The following is a 19,592-nucleotide window of genomic DNA, read 5'->3' on the forward strand; positions in this document are numbered from 1 at the left end:
GTAATAGCTGTAAATAGGATTGAGAAGGTGGGCTCACTTTGCTACTATGGTGACATTCCCTGGGGACCATCTACATTCCTTGGGATCTGTTGGATGGGCTAGGAGCAAGAAGGTGTGACTGTCCCCAGGTTTCTCACCTCCTGACTTCAGGTGCTTACTAATTCAGATCTTGTAGGTGCCTCGTTAGCGCAGTAGTCAGTCTCATAATTCAGATCTTGTGATGAATCAACCATGACCAAGAGGAAGTGGATACATACATACATACATACATACATATATCAAAAAATAATATAGCAAATCCACATTTTATCCAGTTCCATGATACGGTGTGTGCTTCGATTTCAAGAACAAAAATTGGAAATCTTCTTCTCTGATGCTATTTCTCATAAAGGCTCAGATATTAATCTTTTACAGGTTAAAAAGCAGTTCCAAATTTTCTAATCGACATTGTCCTAGACAATAAAGCAGACAAATTGTTTTAATAATACATTTTATTTCTGCCATGGGACTCACTGTAGCTATTTTTGGACTGAATGGAAAAAACCTCTGCCCATACACATTTTTATTTTTCCAGAACTGGTCCTTGTTTAAGAAGGATTGCTCACCACAGTGGTCTGCAGGGCAAGAGTTTGCTAAGCAATAGAAGAATTCACCCTGGGTTTCAGGGAAATGCTTAACCTACTTGGTAGAACTAATCACTTGAAAGTCTATTAATGGTATTCATTTACATGTTAATGTTCTAGTTACAAAGATGTTTTATCTGTTCTTTGGAAGAGGGGAAACTCTACTTAATTCACTTAGAATCCTTTGTTAACACCTGATAAGTGTCAGGAAGTAATAAAACTTTCCACAGGATCTGGGGAATCTGGAGATTAGTGGCTTAGTTTGGAAGCTCCCACTGCTAACTTACAATACTGTAGCCCAACCTGTTATACTCTATAAAACCCAGACCAAGGTCAAAGGGACAAAGTCCTGGGGTGGGGGGAGGGGACGTGTGGTGAAGTCCAGATTCTGGGGCCCTCAGGGCCATCAGCTTTCCCCTCTCCAGCAGGCCAAGCTATAAAGCCTATCACAGGAGGCTGAGTGGAAAACTTTGGGGAAAGACAAAATGTTTGCCACTTCTCAGGGAATGATGACAGCACCCAGGCAGAAATATCTGGAGCTCAGCAGGATGTGTGAAGACCGGACTGAGAAGGAGAGGCAGGAGGTAGGAAGATGAGTGTGGGAGCTAAGGCGGGTGTTGGGCTTGACAAATTATTATTCGGCTGGCTTGCCTGAATTGTGACATACTATTTATTAAAGTGGAAAGAAAATTTTAAAAAGTGAGATGTCAGCCCCAACCCCAACCTTCCTGAGCACAGGCAGCTGGTGCAAAGCAGCCTTTGCATAGGCTAAAACTCCCAAACAACAGCAGTGTGGGGAAGAAAAAGTCATGGAGCATATGTATTTATTTTTTATTTTTATTTTTATTTTTGAGAGAGAGAGAACATGAGTGGCAGAGAGGGATAGAGGGAGAGAGAGAGAATCTTAAATAGGCTCCATGCTCAGTATGGAGCTTGATACAGGGCTCAATCCCACCACCCTGGGATCATGACCTGAGCTAAAATCAAGAGTTGGATGCTCAACTGACTGAGCTACCCAGGAGCCTTGGAACATATTTAGACTTGTACAGACACAGGTACATGTGTGGCTCCATCACTTGGAATCTGCATGACCTGGAGACATTTCCTCTATCCCTTCAAAACCTCAGAGTTGATAGGTTTTAAGGTTTTATTCAATCCAGTATAATACATGGCTACTGGTCATCAATTTATTTACATTGAGAAATGAACCCTGTCTTCAGGGAGTCTGCAGGCTGCAGGAGTACAGATTCATAACCCAATAACTGAAAGATATTATTGGGGTTAGAGAACACACATGATCATCTTTACTGTAAGGAAAGGGGAAACAAGGGTCAGAAAGTCACATGACTTGCCCAAGGTCATGCAGCCAGGAAGGAAGGTCATAGCTCCATAGCTCCAGCTCAGTACACCTCAAGGATGGCTGCTCTCACCTCTTCTCCTTCCTGGGACACAGTGAGGGGACTCTGAGATTGATGGTCTAGATGGGTTGAGGGACAGAAGGAGGGCTATTGATACGAATCCTGCCAAAATGTTATTGGACTTGGCACTCAAATACAAATTACAATCCAGGAGGTGAAGCATTGTGTTGGAGAGGTGGAGGCTGCCCTGATACCATTTTGGGCTTTGGGGGTGAAGCACCCTGGCTGGGATTCTCAGCTCTCCAATTTCAAGGTTCCAAGGAGAGAAGGCATGGTTCAAGTGTCGTTGACCCCCACGCCTTTACAGCCATGCTGCTTTCCTTGGGCAGGGGGGGTCTGTTTTGTCTAAGGATGAATGGAGATGCTTCCAAAAGTGGCTACTCCTCCTAGCTGTGGGTCCTGGTACCAGTTTACCTGTTGGCTTAGTTTGGACGGTTACCGAATTCCTGTAAGCCTCAGTTTCCTCCTCTGTAAAAATGTGACACGCCCTGCCTTACCTCACGAATTGCATGCCTACCATGTGCCAGATGCTCTGCTGCTGGGCACTTTACAAATGTCAAAAGGATTAGGGAAATGATGGGGCACAGAATATATGTTCCATGAAAGCTGTGAGCAAGTTCAACAGTTCATTTCATCCTTAACCATGATTCCTTCATCATCCCCATTTGACAAATTGGGAAACTGGTACTTGGAGAGGTCAGATAATGGAATGGAGGTCACGTGGCTATTAAGAGGTGGATCTTAGGTATAAGTCCAGCTTTTCCCACGTTACTATGCTGCCTGCCTGTGAACTAAAAGTACATGAGATGATGATGATGATGGTCACTTATGGAAGAAGAATGTCAACATTGCCTGCAGCAAAAGACGCTCCAACCATCTCCCTCCACTGAGAAGGATAAAAATGTATGGGATTGCCCACGGGCCAACCCTGCAGCTGTCTGCTGGAACCCCCACCAAGCCCCGGGCAGGAATGGGGAGCCAGCTGAAGAATATAGACAGCATTGCAAATGGCCTCTGTTGGTGGAAGCGATGCGCCATTGTCAGAAACAGTGAGCTCCAAGTGCAAGGGTCTGCGTGCCCTGGGTGGTGGCGCCAGTCATCCACTTACATCTGGTTAGGGAACACTGTCACGCTTGGTGGAGGTGCCTGATGTCATGATCAACTCAAGTGACAAGAGTACTCCTTTGGGCTTGAGCCGGCGACGCACTGTGGAAGAAGACAAAACTCTATTCTAGCAGGTGGGAAGTGGTTGGATATAAATATTTTAAGACAACAAATATGATTCAGAAGGCTAATTGGAACGCAATGACGCCACCCAGGTCTCCCGGCGGCATGACACAGATGGGAGTAGGAATCTCTGCCTCAGCATTAAGAACACACAGTGTAAATCGCGTGGTGGGAGCTGTCCCCTGCAGGGACACTCACCCAGGTTCTCACTAAAAAGCTGGCAGGTGGGGTAGGGGAGGGGTAGCGTGGAGAAGGAGATGGCCTGGGTTTTCGTCTGGGGTCCGTCTGCCTTCTTGAGAAAGTCCCTTAACCTTCCCAAGCCTCAGATTCTTTATCTATAAAATGGGTGGAGAGTCAAAGTGACAGTGGGCAGGGTTCAGCTAACTGTAATTACCTTTAATGTAATTAACTTAAAGCATTTTACTCCCTCCCTGCTCTCATGCTGTGGGATTCTGGGAAGTTATAGCCTCCATTTAGACTTTATGTTTTGTAGTTGAGAGAGAATTGTCTAGGGGTTCAGCATCCAGACTCTGGAGCCATCCAGACAGCCTGGGTTCAAACATAAGCTCTGCCACTGGGCGTGCCCTGGGCCCCCTGCTTTAGAAGATGCTTCTCTGGCCCTCTTCCATCGCTGTCCTTCCCTCCAGGGACCAGGAGGACGCACCCACCTGGAGTGCAGGTTTCTCATTCTAGACCACACTCTGGGGTCCTGGAACCATGGAACTCTGGCTGAATAACTCCAAGTCAGCTTCCAGGATCCAGAAGTCCTCACTTGTGGATCCACATGGTGGCTGTTTGCAGTGGAATGTCTGGAGCTTGGATGTGGGGGCTGAGGCATCCGCATGCATGTAGGAAAGGTCCCTTGCAGCTTAAGACCGGGCTGGGGGGTAGGAAGAAAATGGGGGTAATCTGTGGGTCAGGGACTGCTCTCCCTAAGCCACTGGCTCTTGTCTGGGGCTCCAAGGAGTGTGAGAATTCTGAATTCAAACTGGGCTTTCCAGTCATTATACAGGTATATTTGTCAAGTAGGATGAGAGGACGTATCTCATTTTGTAATTTGTTACCTGGGTTCACAACTTGCAAATATTTAGACATACGGTCTATGGGCCCCCATTGGTACTCTTGCTATGAATGCCACACATGTTACCGGGGAGCCCTGACCCTGGGACAATTGCTTAACCTCTTGGTACTAGGTTTCCTCATCTGTAAACCAGAAATGAATTAGAACTAACCTCATAGAGGTGGTGTATGATGAGTTGACACACAGAAACTAGTCCTATGCCCAGTGCATAGTGAACATTCAGTAACACGTTAGCTGTTGTTATTTTTATGTTACCCAGGTCTGGGGTTCTACCTCCCCATACCCTGCAGACTCTTGGTCCCTTGTTATAATGGCTTCACTTTTTCACTCTGTCCTGTCACCTGACACATGGCAGCCTGACCATAATACTGCTTGGTATATTGTTACCTCTTGTGGCCACCTCCAGCCTACATAGCCCTCCCCAGCCTGGATGAATCTCCTGTGTCCTCTTTGGAAGCTCTCCAACTGGGGGACAAAGGACCCATCCTCTGCATGGCTGAAGCCAGCAAACAAACATCTACACCAAGCCGTTTCGGGCACAACCGAAATGGGAAAATAAAGGTCTCTTTAAATATCACCACCCCGGCTGGAGAACGATGCACTATCCCACTTCTAGAAAGCAAACGGATGAGTCTGCAATGCAGGTCCCAGGCCTCGGCCGTGTCATTAACTGTCTTTCTTGGAGACCTGACTCATGATAAAAAGCCAGTGGGAAGGACTGCTCTTCCCATTTAACTTTGCTATCATTAAAAAGCCTTCGGTAGTTCCTCCGATATGCTTGTTTTATTTTTCCGGCATCATGCCAGTTAAAAGTAAGATAAATGATAAGTCTGTTAACGAATACCTCAGTTAATTTTATGGCAGAGAGAGCAGAGGAGGGAGCAGGGTGGGACCTTCCCCGTACTGTGGGCTCATAACCGTTTTGAGCATCAAACATTTATTAAGGACCAATAATAAAAGCCCCTGTGATGGTGTAATGGCTCATTCTAAATGCTTCCTGCTAATAAAATGAGCATTGATTTGAAAGACAATATTTAAATTCTATCCACAGTATGTCAAGGAAAGGACAACTGTGGATGAGGCGTGAGAACCACTTAGCCAAGCTGTTTAATCATCAGATGCCCTGCAAATTGTGTGCTCTTGGCAGGTGGGGAATGTTCACTCAGAAGTGCTACATCGGGGGAGGCACACACAGACTGGGTTTCAAATCCTGGCTCCCCATATTTGTGCTGAGTGACTTTGGACTTCGTACACAAACTCTCTAGAAAACAGATATTCATACTCTCTCCTGCGTGGTTTGGGATGATGTACATAAAGTGATGTAGTAGCATTGATACATTGGGAGCTCCCACCCCAATGAGCTTGAACATGGTCCTGCCCCCGAAAAAGCAGTCTTCAAGCTTCAGGCCACTTATTGTGCTATGACCAAAGGAGCAGGCTCGGAAGTCGGCACTCTTCTCCCTTGTGAAGAATTGCATCACTGACCACCGTCACCAACCTGGATACATGTCATACGTTTAATTTTTAATATGTTTAATTTTAATGTCATATGTTTTAATTTTTAATAAAGTGAACCTGGCAATGACATTCTCATGAACATAGTCTTCCACTGGTCCTTCCGTGTCCACCTCAGGACAAAGCCCATACTCCCCAGCATCGCATCTGACACCTGTCTTCCACCTCCATGCCTCCCCACCACCCACCCCCCTTCCACAGGCACTTCTAGCTCTAGCCCCGGGGCTCTGTACCGACTTTCTGCTTGGCACCTGCGTCTCTGCTGGGATAACTCCTTGTACCTTTCGAGGGAGCTGAGGAGTCCTCCCTTTTGGAAGGCCTTCCCTGACATCCCCACCCCACGGAGGGTCAACCCAAGAGCTGTAACCCTTGATTACAACTGGCAGTGATTGCCTTCCATTGACATTGCTTTTACATCTCTCTTGGGCCAAAGACGAGTCTCATCTCTGTAGGTCAAGCAGCTATAGCAACGCTGGGCATAGAGGCAAACAATTTATGGGCTTTTGTTTTTTGTTTTTTGTTTTTTTTTTGACTCAGCTCTCAGTCTCAAGGGAATCTCGTCCAGTCTCAGAGATTTAAAAGCTATCTATATGCTGAGGACTCTCAAATCAATCTGGCCCAGTCCACGCCCCTAACCTCCAGACTCATGTTCTGAGCTGCCCACTTACATATCTCACTCAGATGCCCAAGCTTTTCCAGAAGTGAGCTCCTGATGGTCCTTTCCCAACTGGGGAATGGAAAACTCCATCTTTCCACTGCTCAGACCCACAGCCCCAATGCCATCCCAGACTCCTTTTACTCCTCTTACCCCACAGGTCTGCTGTCACCGTGGTTCTGTCCCTCTACATTCAGAACAGATACAGAATCTGACTCCTTGTCCCCGTCCACCACTGTGGTCTAAGCCTTTATCTTTCTCATTTGGTTTATTGCAACTTCAGGTAAGGGGCCTCTTCCTGTTTGCTTTTACCCTTGCCTCCTTCAGTTTATTCCCAGCACATCAGTCACAGGGATCCTCTGAAATTACGTGACTCCTCGGCTCAGGACCGTTCAGTGTCTCCCCACCACGCTTAGAGCAAATGCCAAAGTCCTTACCATGATTAACAGGCCCTTACATGATCAGGCCCCTAAGCTCACTTCCACTGTTCTTTGGATACCCCAGGCAAACTTCCCCCTCAGGGCCTTTGCACTGGTTGCTCCCTTTGCCTGGAGTACTCCTTCCCTAGATCCATAAGGCTAGTTTCTTACTTCCTCCAGGTCTTTCTTAAACATCAGCCTCTCAGGGAGGCCTTCTCTGGCCATCTTAAAATTTCTCCTGCCAACACATATTCCTGTTCCCAGACTTAGTTTTAATTCTTAGAACTTATTAATCACTATACTATCTCCTTTACTTATTTATCTTGTTTATTTTCTGTCTCCTCCAGGCAGTGAGAGCATGGATTTGGGTCTGTTATGTTTAATTATCATGTCCTCTGTACTTAAAGCAGTGCTGGCCCATTGTAGGTGTCCGTTAAATGTCCGTTAGTTGAATAAATGAATGAATGACAATTTTCGAGAAATTGCTTTCCCGATCTGGGTGGCCAGGGTGTGGCCAGCAGGTCAGTGCCCCCCGCTGGGGGCTCTCTGGGGGGGGGGGGAGAGGGGGAGGGGAAAGCCGGGCTCCAGCTGGACCAGGCACAAAGTGTAAAGTGAGCTATGCACCCAGAGTCCTGTTCCTCCATTGACTAGAATTAGAAAAACTGTATTAAAAAAGAATATCGGGGGAAAAAATTAGATACGCGTTTCCATGGAAAGAAAATGTGAGTTTAAGATAATGATTGTGGGTTTCATTATCTACTTAAATAACGCAGTTATCTAAATTTCTCCTTCCAGTTTTAGTTAGCTTAATTCTTGCCCTGGGGGTGTGTTCCCTCAGGTCTTTCCAGGAGAAGCAGCGCTTGAAAAGTCAGGGAGAGAAAAAAAGCAAAGAATAGCCCTTAGATCCCACGACAATGAGCGGCTCGCGGTGCCGGCTCAGACGAGCTCGGAACCTTCCCAGGCGCTGAACCGGAGAACAAGAGAAGCCAAAGAACTGGGCGAGACAGCTGGCGGGGGGAAAGCAAAAGCCAGAGGGCTTAGAGGAGCAGCTCTGCCCTAATGCTCCCGGCAGAGGTGGCCAGGCCAGCGCGGAGGAAGAGGAAACCCGGCAGAATTCAGGCAGCAGGAGACCACATGGGGATGGGAACTGCCTGGTCCAGGGGTGTGACTTCTGGCCTCCACCTCCCTGTGGTGATTGCCTCTGGCTTGACCACGGCGGCAAAGGTCCTCCTTCCTCTGTGCACCCACAACCTCTTCCTTACTGGGAGCTCCGTCAGCGCGTGTAGCACACTGCCCTAGGATAGATGGTTTCTACATGTGTTTTCTGCTCTGGGCTGGAAGCAGCATGACAGCAGGGACCGCATCAGTGGATTTTTATCGTCCCAACAGCTTAGCCCAGTGTCTGACACATACCATATCACATATATATGATGTGATATATGCACACATATCTGTACGTATGTTTGCACATGCATATGTGTGTCTGTGTGTGTATTCACACACCTCTTCAAGTCATAGGTTTTGGGTTGTTCTGGGCAGCAACCCCTCTGGTCCAGCCAGGCCCCAAGCTCCATCCTGGGTCCAGCCTGCCTGGCCAGAAGATTACCCGCAGCCACCTGAGAAGAAACTGGGTCTCTTTAGAACAATGCGGAGACAATGTTTCCTTCTCTCCCCAGTGCCCACCCCTGTCCTCTTGGGATGTGTTGGGGTTGAGCGACCACCCCCTGCCCCTCTTTAATTCCACCCATTGGAGAGGAGTGGCTCATCTGATTGGGGTGGGGGCTGACCTTCACTGGCATCTTAACTATGAGGGGTAGTGATGTACTTCACGGGCGGGTGACAGGCTTCGCCTTTGTTTTTGTCCCGGGGCCTCCCCTGCGCCATAGGACAGACGGGGGGACTCACTCCTCTGTTTTTGGCTCACACAGGCTGAGAGCCCTAGAGTGGGATCCAGGCTGTGACTGGCTTGTCACTCTCTCTGGCTATATGGAGCAGGCCAGTGTCTGGCTGGGTAGGGTTTTCATGGTCTGCTCCGTTGCTCCAGGAGGTTCCAAGGTCTGAGTAAGGCATGAGGGTTATTAGACCCTTGTTTTAGCCTCAGATAAGCAATGTTCTCCAATCTGGCTGAAGCCAGAAGGCCCTGCATTTTGGGAGTTAGTAAGCATGAACCTGGCCTTGAATCAAGTTGATATTTGGTTGGCATCCGGCTTTCAATCCTTGCTTCTGTTTTCTATTCATCAGACCTGGAGGGGAATAGGGAAAGCCTTGGGTTGCCTGGCCTCTGAGAATTGGGCTTTGACAGGGACCCTGCACTAAGTCATGTTCTCCTAAGTCTGGATATTATTTGGTCTTTTATCCTGTGAAACATCAAAGTCTTCCAGAAGAACTTAGCCTGTTGCTTTTCTGGTCAGTCCCTACCTGTGCCTCCCTTGTCCAGGTCTGGTCACTTGCTATAAGCAAGCTCAGTCCTCGTCCAGCCACTAAGTCAATGAGAGGCCAACCTGGCAGAGTGCGAGGAGCCCATCATGCCATCTGGACAGTATGGGAAGGAAGGTCAGCTACTATCACCCCTGGGGGTCAACCAGAAAGACAATCTGTTGTGGACATTCCTGGAGTCTACTGCCCAATATCCATTCACCTTCCTGGTAACTAGTCCCCAGTTTCCCTCTTGGGAATCACCTCTGCCACCCAGCCCATGTGCTTCGGATAAAGCAGACTCTACCTAGACTCCAAGGGTGGTGACTATGGCTAACACTAAGGGAACTGGTACATCTGATCCTGTGGCCCAGGTGGTTCAGAGATGAGCATGTGATCCCGATCAAGCCAGCGTTAACCAAGGAATCTCAATTCGTGTGTGTGTGTGTGCACGCGTGTGCACGTGTGTGCTGTTGGTGGAGTGGGCTTTCATTTCCATTAGAGCTGAAGCTAGAAGGAGCAGAATTGGGAACTTCCAGTGGCCATCATGAAGGCACAGTCTGGCCAAGATTGAAGCCAACACGGAGGAAGCAGAGTCAAAATGGAGAGAGATAAACCTTACCTGGGTGATAGCATTTGATCCCTGGGTTGAGCCAGGTCTGAAGGCTCATTGGTCTACCCGGATGGTCTGGTCAGTTCTGAGACCCAATAAGCCCTCTAGTTTACTGAAGCATAATTGAATGAGGTTTTCCCACTTGCAACCAAAAAGTATCCTCACTGATTCAGAGCCTTCTGCCCCTACCAATTGCCATTCAGTAGGCTCTCTCTCTAATCTTTCCCCCGGGGAGTTTGCAGTTTCCTCTCCATCCTCAGAGGTTATCAGCTTGATCCCTTGCTGGGAATAGAGCATCTGCAAACCAGATGCTCAGCCAAACCCTCATCCCTGTGACTGGTCCCTTGAGTATCCCTCATATCCTCTGACACTGAGAATAGCACAACCCACAAGCTCATGCCCTGTGCCCCTTGGAAATGCTGCCAGCCTGGATCAGGGATCAGCAATTCCCAAAATATGTTCTGGGGAACCCTGGTCCCATCGGATGCTCTTTTTGGAGATTAAAAAAAAAAGGTGTGCAATTTGAAAAAGTTGACAAAGCCCTATATTTTATATTCCTCTCTTGGAGATTCACAGGCACATATGCTTATTAAAGATTCTGATAAGTACTACAGGAAAGAGAAGTGTTTGACACATCATAATTTAGCACTTTGAAACACATTTGACTACTGAACACATATGTTTTTGGTTGTAGGTATAATACCCATAACAACCCGAGAAGCCCATATTTTAGGAATCTTGATTAGAGTTTGCAGAAGTCCCTTGGATCTGGCAGTTTGTATGACCGGTCTCCTTCTGGGGACCGGCCCTTCAGTCCTGGCTGAGTTTTGATGCCTCCATGCTGGCCTGGTGATATTGACATTATGTCTTCCAGCCAGAGTTCCCAGGGTGGTACAGGGCTGAGACCATGCAGGCGGTGCTGCTTCTTGGCATAGTATTACCAAGGTGACGGCAGCAGGAGACAATTAGACTGGGCTGACTGTATGTTCTTTCCCAGGCCACATGGACCCATGAAACCCCATTCTGAGACCACAGTCCAGATTTGGCAACAAGAGTGTCTGCACTTACATGTAAACAGGGAGCTCGACACTAAACCGTGATTGATGTTTCAAATCAAATCCTCTCAGGGTCAGGATGGTAGATGAGTTTCCAAGAATCAGGGCCTGTAATGAAACCCGCCAAGGTCATAAAATGCAGGACGGCCACAGGAGGCCTCCTGGAGGCTCAAACCCAGATGACAGGAAGACAGCTAAATTTTAAATCTTTTTTTTCCCTCTCTCTCTCTCTCAAAACAGCAGCCTTGTACTTCCTAGGAAACAGAAATGTTTGCTTGGTATTGCCTCATAAATCCTCATGACCCGTAAGGAGGTTGAAGGAGCCAGCATGATTTGTTCTGGAATCGGGGGAAGGAGGGGAGAGGGGACAATACCACTGTTGAGTGCCTACTATGTGCCAGTCCCCATGCTAGCAGCTCCATATTCACGAATCTTTTTAATCTTCATACAATCCAATGAGAGAGTAGTGTTTCTATTTTGCTGGGGAGGAAGTTAAGAACCAGAAGGGTGAGTCTTTTTGCCTAGCGGAGGTCTTGGGATTTGAACCCATGTCTGTCAGGCATCCAACGCTGTCCCGGGCAGGGATTTCTCAGTGGAGTATGTCGGTTAGTCGATCTTTAGGTGGGGTTGTTTCCCCTTTCTACCCCTCGACAACCCTTCAGCTCTGTGTCCCAATCAAGGTAGAATATCTTCCATAGGTTCTAGTCTCTCTGACTGAGGGAGGTGAGGATGTGAAGGGATGCAAGTAAACTGGAGCCGGGGTGAAGTTCCAGGTTACCCAGACACCCCGGATTGGAGAAGCTACTTTCAAACTGACCATGCATAAGTTATTAGGGATAAGTATTGCCAGAGAGCTAGCAGGCTGGTTCACTCCCAGGAAGCATCAACATTATTATTATTATTATTATTTTGCATATCCCAAACAGTCATTCCAGTGGGTGGTGGTGAAGAGCTCACTGGATTGAAAGCCAAGACATCAGAGGAGGAGCCAAGATGGCGGAACAGCATGGAAGTTTTTTGTGTGTCTTGTGTCCATGAAATACAGACCAACACTAAACCATCCGGCACACCTAGAAAACTGATCTGAGGATTAACACAACAACCTGCACAACCTGAACCACAGAAATCAGCAGGTACGTGGCGTGGAGAGGTGAACTGGGGGAGAGAGGAGCCGCAGAGGACAGGGAGCCGCTTTTGCGTGCGGAGAGGATGGAGACGGGGAAGGGAGAATATGGGAAAAGCACCCCTCCCCCCAAAGCAGCTGGAGAGAAAGTGGAAAAGTAGAAACAGACTCAGGGACTGAAATAAAAAGGGGGAAAGGAGAAAAGAGAAAGGAGAGGGTTTAAATTCCATTAAGACCATAAACAGGGGGAGCACAGAGTCTGAAACTCCGCAGCTGATACCTGGCGGTGCTCTGGTGGGAAGGGGGAATCCCCAGGAGCGGAGCGGAGTCCAGGGTCTTCAGGCCACACGGGAAGAGGCGGTTCCCCTGCTGGGAGGACACCTGGTAGAGGCTGTGTGGGTCCCCCAAAGGCAAGGCCCCAGTGGACCTGGGAGGGTACCACATTCACTGGTGCTGGAACAAGGTCGTTAAAGGTGAAGCCTGGTGCCAGATGCACTTCGTGATTTGCCATAATCCCTGAGGTGCTGCTGCTACACCTTCTTGCAAACTTTTTCTGGGGCGGGCTGGCACCTGGCCGTGGTCTCTGGGCACTGGCAGCAGCAGGGTCCCGCGAACGTTCCTGGGTGCAGCCAGCACCCAGCCAGTGCTCAGTGAGACCCTCCGCAGAGGGGCGGAAGGGGTCAAAGCCGCAGTCCCTCAGAAGTAAGTGGTCGGGAAAAACAGCCGCATCTGAACAAAACTCAGGAGGGAGGTGCTGCTTGGGGCTTGGTCACAGACCGTGTAAAAGCGGGGAGTGGACGCCAAAGACAAAGGACAGTGCGTGACTGCTGATCGGGGAGAGCAGAGTTCCGATATTAGAGACTGGGTAGCTGCGTGACGCCATTTTCACTGCTTCTGCGCATGCACATACGCAACTACGAGCGCCACAACACTCCACCCCAGTAAGGTAGCAGTGCCATCTAGTGGACAACGGAGCCGTTACACTGAGCCCCGCCCAACTGGGCCAACTTCGCTCTTTAGAACACAAGTCTCTCCGCCTGCTTAGTTTACAGACTATAAAGCGCTTCATAGTCTGACTTCTAGGGAAAAACGAAGTAATTTCAGACGTATTTCACTCTGTTCACCTGTCCATCTATTCAATTTGCTTTCTTTTTTTTCTTTTTTCTCTTTTTCGTTTCGTTTCTTTTTCTTGAATACAGAAAGAGAACAAACATTCATTTTTATTTTCAATTTTATTAAAGATATTTTTATTTAACTTTTTCTACTATATTTTTTACTTTTGTGTAAATTTTTTCAAATTCTATTTTACTTCCATCATTTCATTTTCGTCTACTTCAGTTGTTCATTTTTCTCAAATTTTCAAAAGATTTCTTTTTTTTCTTTCCCCTTTTTTTCTCTAATCTATCGAGCCCCTTTCAACACCCAGACCAAAACACATCTAGGATCTATCATCATTTTTTCTATTTTGTGTGTGTCTGTGTTTAATTTTTTAATTTTAGTATTTTTAAATTTTAATTATTTTAAATTTTAATTTTTTTACCTCATTAATTCCTTTTCTCCCTTCAAAATGATGAAATGAAGGAATTCACCCCAAAAGAAAGAGCAGGAAGAAAAGACAGCCAGAGATTTAACCAACACAGATACAAGCAAGATGTCTGAACCAGAATTTAGAATCATGATAATAAGAATTGAGTTGAAAATAGATTAGAATCCCTTTCTTCAAAGATAAAAGAAGTAAAAGCTAGTCAGGATGAAATAAAAAATGCTATAACTGAGCTGCAATCTTGAATGGATGCCACAGTGGCAAGGGTGAATAAGGCAGAACAGAGAATTAGTGATATAGTGGACAAACTTATGGAGAATAATGAAACAGAAAAAAATAGGGAGATTAAAGCAAAAGAGCATGATTTAAGAATTAGAGAAATCAGTGACTCCTTAAAAAGGAACAACATCAGAATCATAGGGGTCCCAGAAGAGGAAGAGCGAGAGAAATAGGGGTAGAAGGGTTATGTGAGCAAATCATAGCGGAAAACTTTCCTAACCTGGGGAAAGACACGAACCTCAAAATCCAGGAAGCACAGAAGACCCCATTAGATTTAACAAAAATCGATCATAGTCAAATTCACAAAATACTCAGGCAAGGAGAGAATCACGAAAGCAGCAATGAAAAATGTCCCTAACCTATAAGGGAAGACAGATCAGGTTTGCAGCAGACCTATCCACAGAAACTTGGCAGGCCAGAAAGGAGTGGCAGGATATTTTAGGTGTGCTGAATCAGAAAAATTTGCAGCCAAGAATTCTTTATACAGCAAGGCTGTCATTCAAAATAGAAGGAGAGAGAAAAAGTTTCCCAGACAAACAAAAATTAAAGGAGTTTGTGACCACTAAACCAGTCCTGCAAGAAATTCTAAGGGGGATTCTCTGAGGGGAGAAAAGATGATAAAAGACAAACAAACAAATAAATAAAGACCAAAAGCAAGAAAGACTAGAAAGGACCAGAGAACACCACCAGAAACTCCAACTCTACAAGCAACATAATGGCCATAAATTCATATCTTTCTGTACTCACTGTAAATGTCAATGGACTAAATGTCCCAATCAAAAGACATAGGATAACAGAATGGATAAGAAAACAAGATCCATGTATATGTTGTTTACAAGAGACCCACTTTAGACCTAAAGACACCTTCAGATTGAAAATAAGGGGATGGAGAACCATCTATCATGCTAATGGTCAACAAAAGAAAGCTGGAGTAGCCATACTTATATCAGACAATCTAGACTTTAAAATAAAGACTGTATCAAGAGATGCAGAAGGGCATTATATCATAATGAAAGGGTCTATCCACCAAGACGACCTAACAATTGTAAACAAATGTGGGAGCACCCAAATATATAAATCAATTAATCACAAACATAAATAAACTCATTGATAGTAATACTATAATCACAGGGGACTTCAACACCCCACTCACAGCAATGGGCAGATTATCTAATCAAAAAATCAATAAGGAAACAATGGCTTTGAATGACATACTGACCAGATAGACTTAATACATATATTCAGAACATTTCATCCTAAAGCAGCAGAATATACATTCTTCTCCAGTGCACATGGAACATTCTCCAGAATAGACCACATACTGAGACACAAATCAGTCCTCAACAAGTACAAAAAGATCGAGATAATACTGTGCATATTTTCACAACACTATGAAACTCGAAATCAACCACAAGAAAAATTTTGGAAAGGTAACAAACACTTGGAGAGTAAAGAACATCCTACTAAAGAATGAATGGCCTAACCAAGAAGTTAAAGAGGAAATTAAAAAGCTCATGGAAGCCAATGAAAATGATACCACCACTACCTAAAACCTCTGGGATGCAGGAAAGGCAGTCATGAGAGGAAAGTATATAGCGATTCAGGCCTTCCTAAAGAAGGAAGAAAGATCTCAGATACACAACCTACCCTTACACCTTAAAGATCTGAAAAAAACCAGCAAATAAAACCCAAAACCAGCAGAAGACAGGAAATAGTAAAGATTAGAGCATAAATTAATGCTATCGAAACAAAAAAAACAAAAAACAAAACAAAACAAAATAAACAGTAGAACAGATCAATGAAACCAGAAACTGGTTCTTTGAAAGAATTAACAAAATTGATAAACCACTAGCCAGTTTGATCAAAAAGAAAAAGGAAAGGACCCAAATGAATAAAATCAAGAATGAAAGAGGAAATATCTCAATCAACACAGCAGAAATAACAATAATAAGAGAATATTATGAGCAATTATATGCCAATAAAATTGGCAATCTGGAAAAAATGGACAAATTCCTAGAAACATATACACTACCAAAACTGAAACAGGAAGAAATAGAAAAACTTGAACATACCCATAACCAGTAAAGAAATCGAATTAGTAATCAAAAATCTCCCCCCAAAAAACAAGAGTCCAGGGTCAGATGGCTTTCCAGGGGAATTTTACCAAACATTTAAGGAAGAGTTAACACCTATTCTCTTGAAGCTGTTCCAAAAAATAGAAATCGAGCTCTGCGAACATGGCGCTACGAGCGGTGTGGAGCATGCGGTCTGCGGCCTGCAGCCTGCGCGCCGCCTCCGCGCCCGCCGCGCCCTGCCTGCCGCGGCCCTGGGGGCTGAGGGCGGGTGCCGTCCGGACGTTGTGCACGGGCTCCGCTCTGCTGTCTGTGCGTAAATTCACAGACAAACATGAATGGATAACAACTGAAAATGGTATTGGAACAGTGGGAATCAGCAATTTTGCACAGGAAGCTTTGGGAGATGTTGTTTACTGTAGTCTGCCTGAAGTTGGGACAAAATTGAACAAGCAAGAGGAGTTTGGTGCTTTGGAAAGTGTGAAAGCTGCTAGTGAACTCTATTCTCCTCTATCAGGAGAAGTAACTGAAATTAATGAAGCTCTTGCAGAAAATCCAGGACTTGTCAACAAATCTTGTTATGAAGATGGTTGGCTGATCAAGATAACACTCAGTAATCCTTCAGAACTGGATGAATTGATGAGTGAAGAAGCATATGAGAAATACATAAAATCTATTGAGGAGTAAAAATGGAACCCCTAAATAAACTAGTATGAAACAACTTAATCTAGCATAGTTGTCTTAAATTAATGGTGCACAGAGGATTTAAAATGGCAACTTTTAGCAATACCAGTGCAAAAAGAAACTACTTGCAACAATGTTAATGAAAGAAAACACCCCTTAACTTTCTAACGATTGCCTATAAACACAATATGTATATTTTTTGCAACACCCGATGATTTTTAGGCTAGGCTCCAGTTATACTATTCAGAATCCTGAAATTAGCTGTGGTTAGAAATTAGTTATAAAAACTATGTAATTCCAGGATAACAATGTCATCTTAAACCTTTGGAAATTTTCACTTGCTTACATCTATACCTGGATTGGGGTCAAAATACTTAAATGATCTGTCCATTGGAAATAAGTGGCAGTGGAGAAAGGTCTGTTAGTTGTATAGTGTCAGATAAAGAACAATATTATCTTAATTTTGTAATATACTGTGCTTGCTGGTGCTATTTTTATATGGTGAAGCAACAGCCTTGCAGGAAGATAGTTTAATAAAACATTCAACTTCATTAATCATGTAAAAAAAAAATAGAAATCGAAGGAAAACTTCCAAACTCTTTCTATGAAGCCAGCATCCCCTTAATTCCAAAACCAGACAGAGACCCCACTAAAAAGGAGAACTATAGACCAATTTCCCTGATGAAAATGGATGCGAAAATCCTCAACAAGATATTAGCCAACCGGATCCAACAATACATTAAAAAAATTATTCACCACAACCAAGTGGGATTTACACCTGGGATGCAGGGCTGGTTCAATATTTGCAAAACAATGTGATTCATCACATCAATAAAAGAAAGGACAAGAACCATATGATCCTGTCAATAGATGACAGGAAGGAAAGCATTTGACAAAATACAGCATCTTTCTTGATAAAAACCCTCAAGAAAGTAGGGACAGAAGGATCATACCTCAAGTTCATAAAAGCCATATACAAAAGACCCAATGCTAATATCATCCTCAATGGGAAAAAACTGAGAGCTTTTCCCCTAAGGTCAGGAACAAGACAGGACAGGGATGTCCACTCTCGCCACTGTTATTCAACATAGTATTGGAAGTCTTAGCCTCTGCAATCAGACAACACAAGGAAATAAAAGGCATCTAAATCGGCCAGGAGGAGGCCAAACTTTCAATCTTCACAGATGACACGATATGGAAAACCCAAAAGATTCCACCAAAAAACTGCTGGAACTGATTCATGAATTCAGCAAAATTGCAGGATATAAATCAATGCACAGAAATCGGTTGTATTCCTACACACCAACAATGAAGCAACAGAAAGAAAAATCAAGGAATCTATCCCATTACAATTGCACCAAAACCCACAAAATACCTAGGAATAAATATAACCAAAGAGATGAAAAATCTAAACACTGAAAACTATAGAAAGCTTATGAAAGAAATTGAAGAAGACACACACACACACACACACACACACACACACACACAAAAGGAAAAAGATTCCATGCTCCTGGATAGGAAGAACAAATATTGTTAAAATGTTGATACTACCCACAGCAATCTACATATTCAATGCAATCCCTATCAAAATAACACCAGCATTCTTCACAGAGCTAGAACAAACAATCCTAAAATTTGTATGGAACCAGAAAAGACCCCGAATAGCCAAAGCAATCTTGAAAAAGAAAACCAAAGCAGGCGGCATCACAATCCCAAACTTCAAGCTGTATTACAAAGCTGTAATCATCAAGACAGTATGGTACTGGCACAAAAATAGACACTCGGATCAATGGAACAGAATAGAGAACCCAGAAGTGGACCCACAAACGTATGGCCAACTAATCTTTGATAAAGCAGGAAAGAATATCTAATGGAATAAAGACAGTCTTTTCAGCAAGTGGTGCTGGGAAAATTGGACAGCAACATGCAGAAGAATGAACCTGGACCACTTTCTTATACCATACACAAAAATAACCTCAAAATGGAGGAAAGACCTAAATGTAAGACAGGAAGCCATCAAAATTCTCGAGGAGAAAGCAGGCAAAAACCTCTTTGATCTTGGCTGCAGCAACTTCTTACTCAATACGTCTCAGGGGGCAAGGGAAACAAAAACAAAAATGAACACTGGGACCTCATCAAAATAAAAAGCTTCTGCACAGCGAAGGAAACAATCAGCAAAACTAAAAGGCAACTGACAGAATGGGAGAAGATATTTGCAAGTGACATATCAGATAAAAGGTTAGTATCCAAAATCTATAAAGAACTGATCAAACTCAACACCCCAAAAACAAATAATCCAGTGAAGAAATGGGCAAAAGACATGAATAGACACTTCTCCAAAGAAGACATCCAGATGGCCAACTGACACATGAAAAAATGCTCAACGTCACTCATCATCAGGGAAATCCAAATCAAAACCACAATGAGATACCACCTTACACCTGTCAGAATGGCTCACATTAACAACTCAGGCAACAACAGATGTTGGCAAGGATGCAGAGAAAGAGGATCTCTTTTGCACTGCTGGTGGGAATGCAAGCTGGTGCAGCCACTCTGGAAAGCAGTATGAAGGTTCCTCAAAACATTAAAAATAGAACTACCCTATGACCCAGCAATTGCACTACTAGGCATTTATTCAAGGGATACAGGTGTGCTGTTTCGAAGGGGCACATGCACCCCCATGTTTATAGCAGCACTATCAACAATAGCCAAAGTATGGAAAGAGCCCAAATGTCCATCGATGGATGAATGGATAAAGAAGATGTGGTATATATATATACAATGGAGTATTACTTGGCAATCAAAAAGAATGAAATCTTGCCATTTGCAACTACGTGGATGGAACTAGAGGATATTATGCTAAGTGA

The 19,592-nt window shown here is 44.6% G+C and overlaps 2 protein-coding genes across 2 annotated transcripts in view; one reads left to right on the forward strand and one right to left on the reverse strand.

Annotated features, from left to right (window-relative positions):
- The window catches only part of ASIC2 (acid sensing ion channel subunit 2), a 265,906-nt gene that overhangs the window by 163,562 nt on the left and 82,752 nt on the right, over positions 1-19,592 (reverse strand). The gene's annotated exons all lie outside the window — the stretch shown is intronic.
- Positions 16,204-16,764, forward strand: LOC122233773 (glycine cleavage system H protein, mitochondrial-like). The gene has a single exon (XM_042967862.1). The coding sequence runs from the start codon at positions 16,204-16,206 to the stop codon at positions 16,723-16,725; it is 522 nt and encodes a 173-aa protein (XP_042823796.1). The 3' UTR covers positions 16,726-16,764.

Source organism: Panthera tigris, chromosome E1 (assembly GCF_018350195.1).
Source record: "Panthera tigris isolate Pti1 chromosome E1, P.tigris_Pti1_mat1.1, whole genome shotgun sequence".
Classification (NCBI taxonomy): domain Eukaryota; kingdom Metazoa; phylum Chordata; class Mammalia; order Carnivora; family Felidae; genus Panthera; species Panthera tigris.

Bases quoted from the DNA above. Each gene is read 5' to 3' on its own strand.
- LOC122233773 (XM_042967862.1), top strand. From the start codon at position 16,204: ATGGCGCTACGAGCGGTGTGGAGCATGCGGTCTGCGGCCTGCAGCCTG.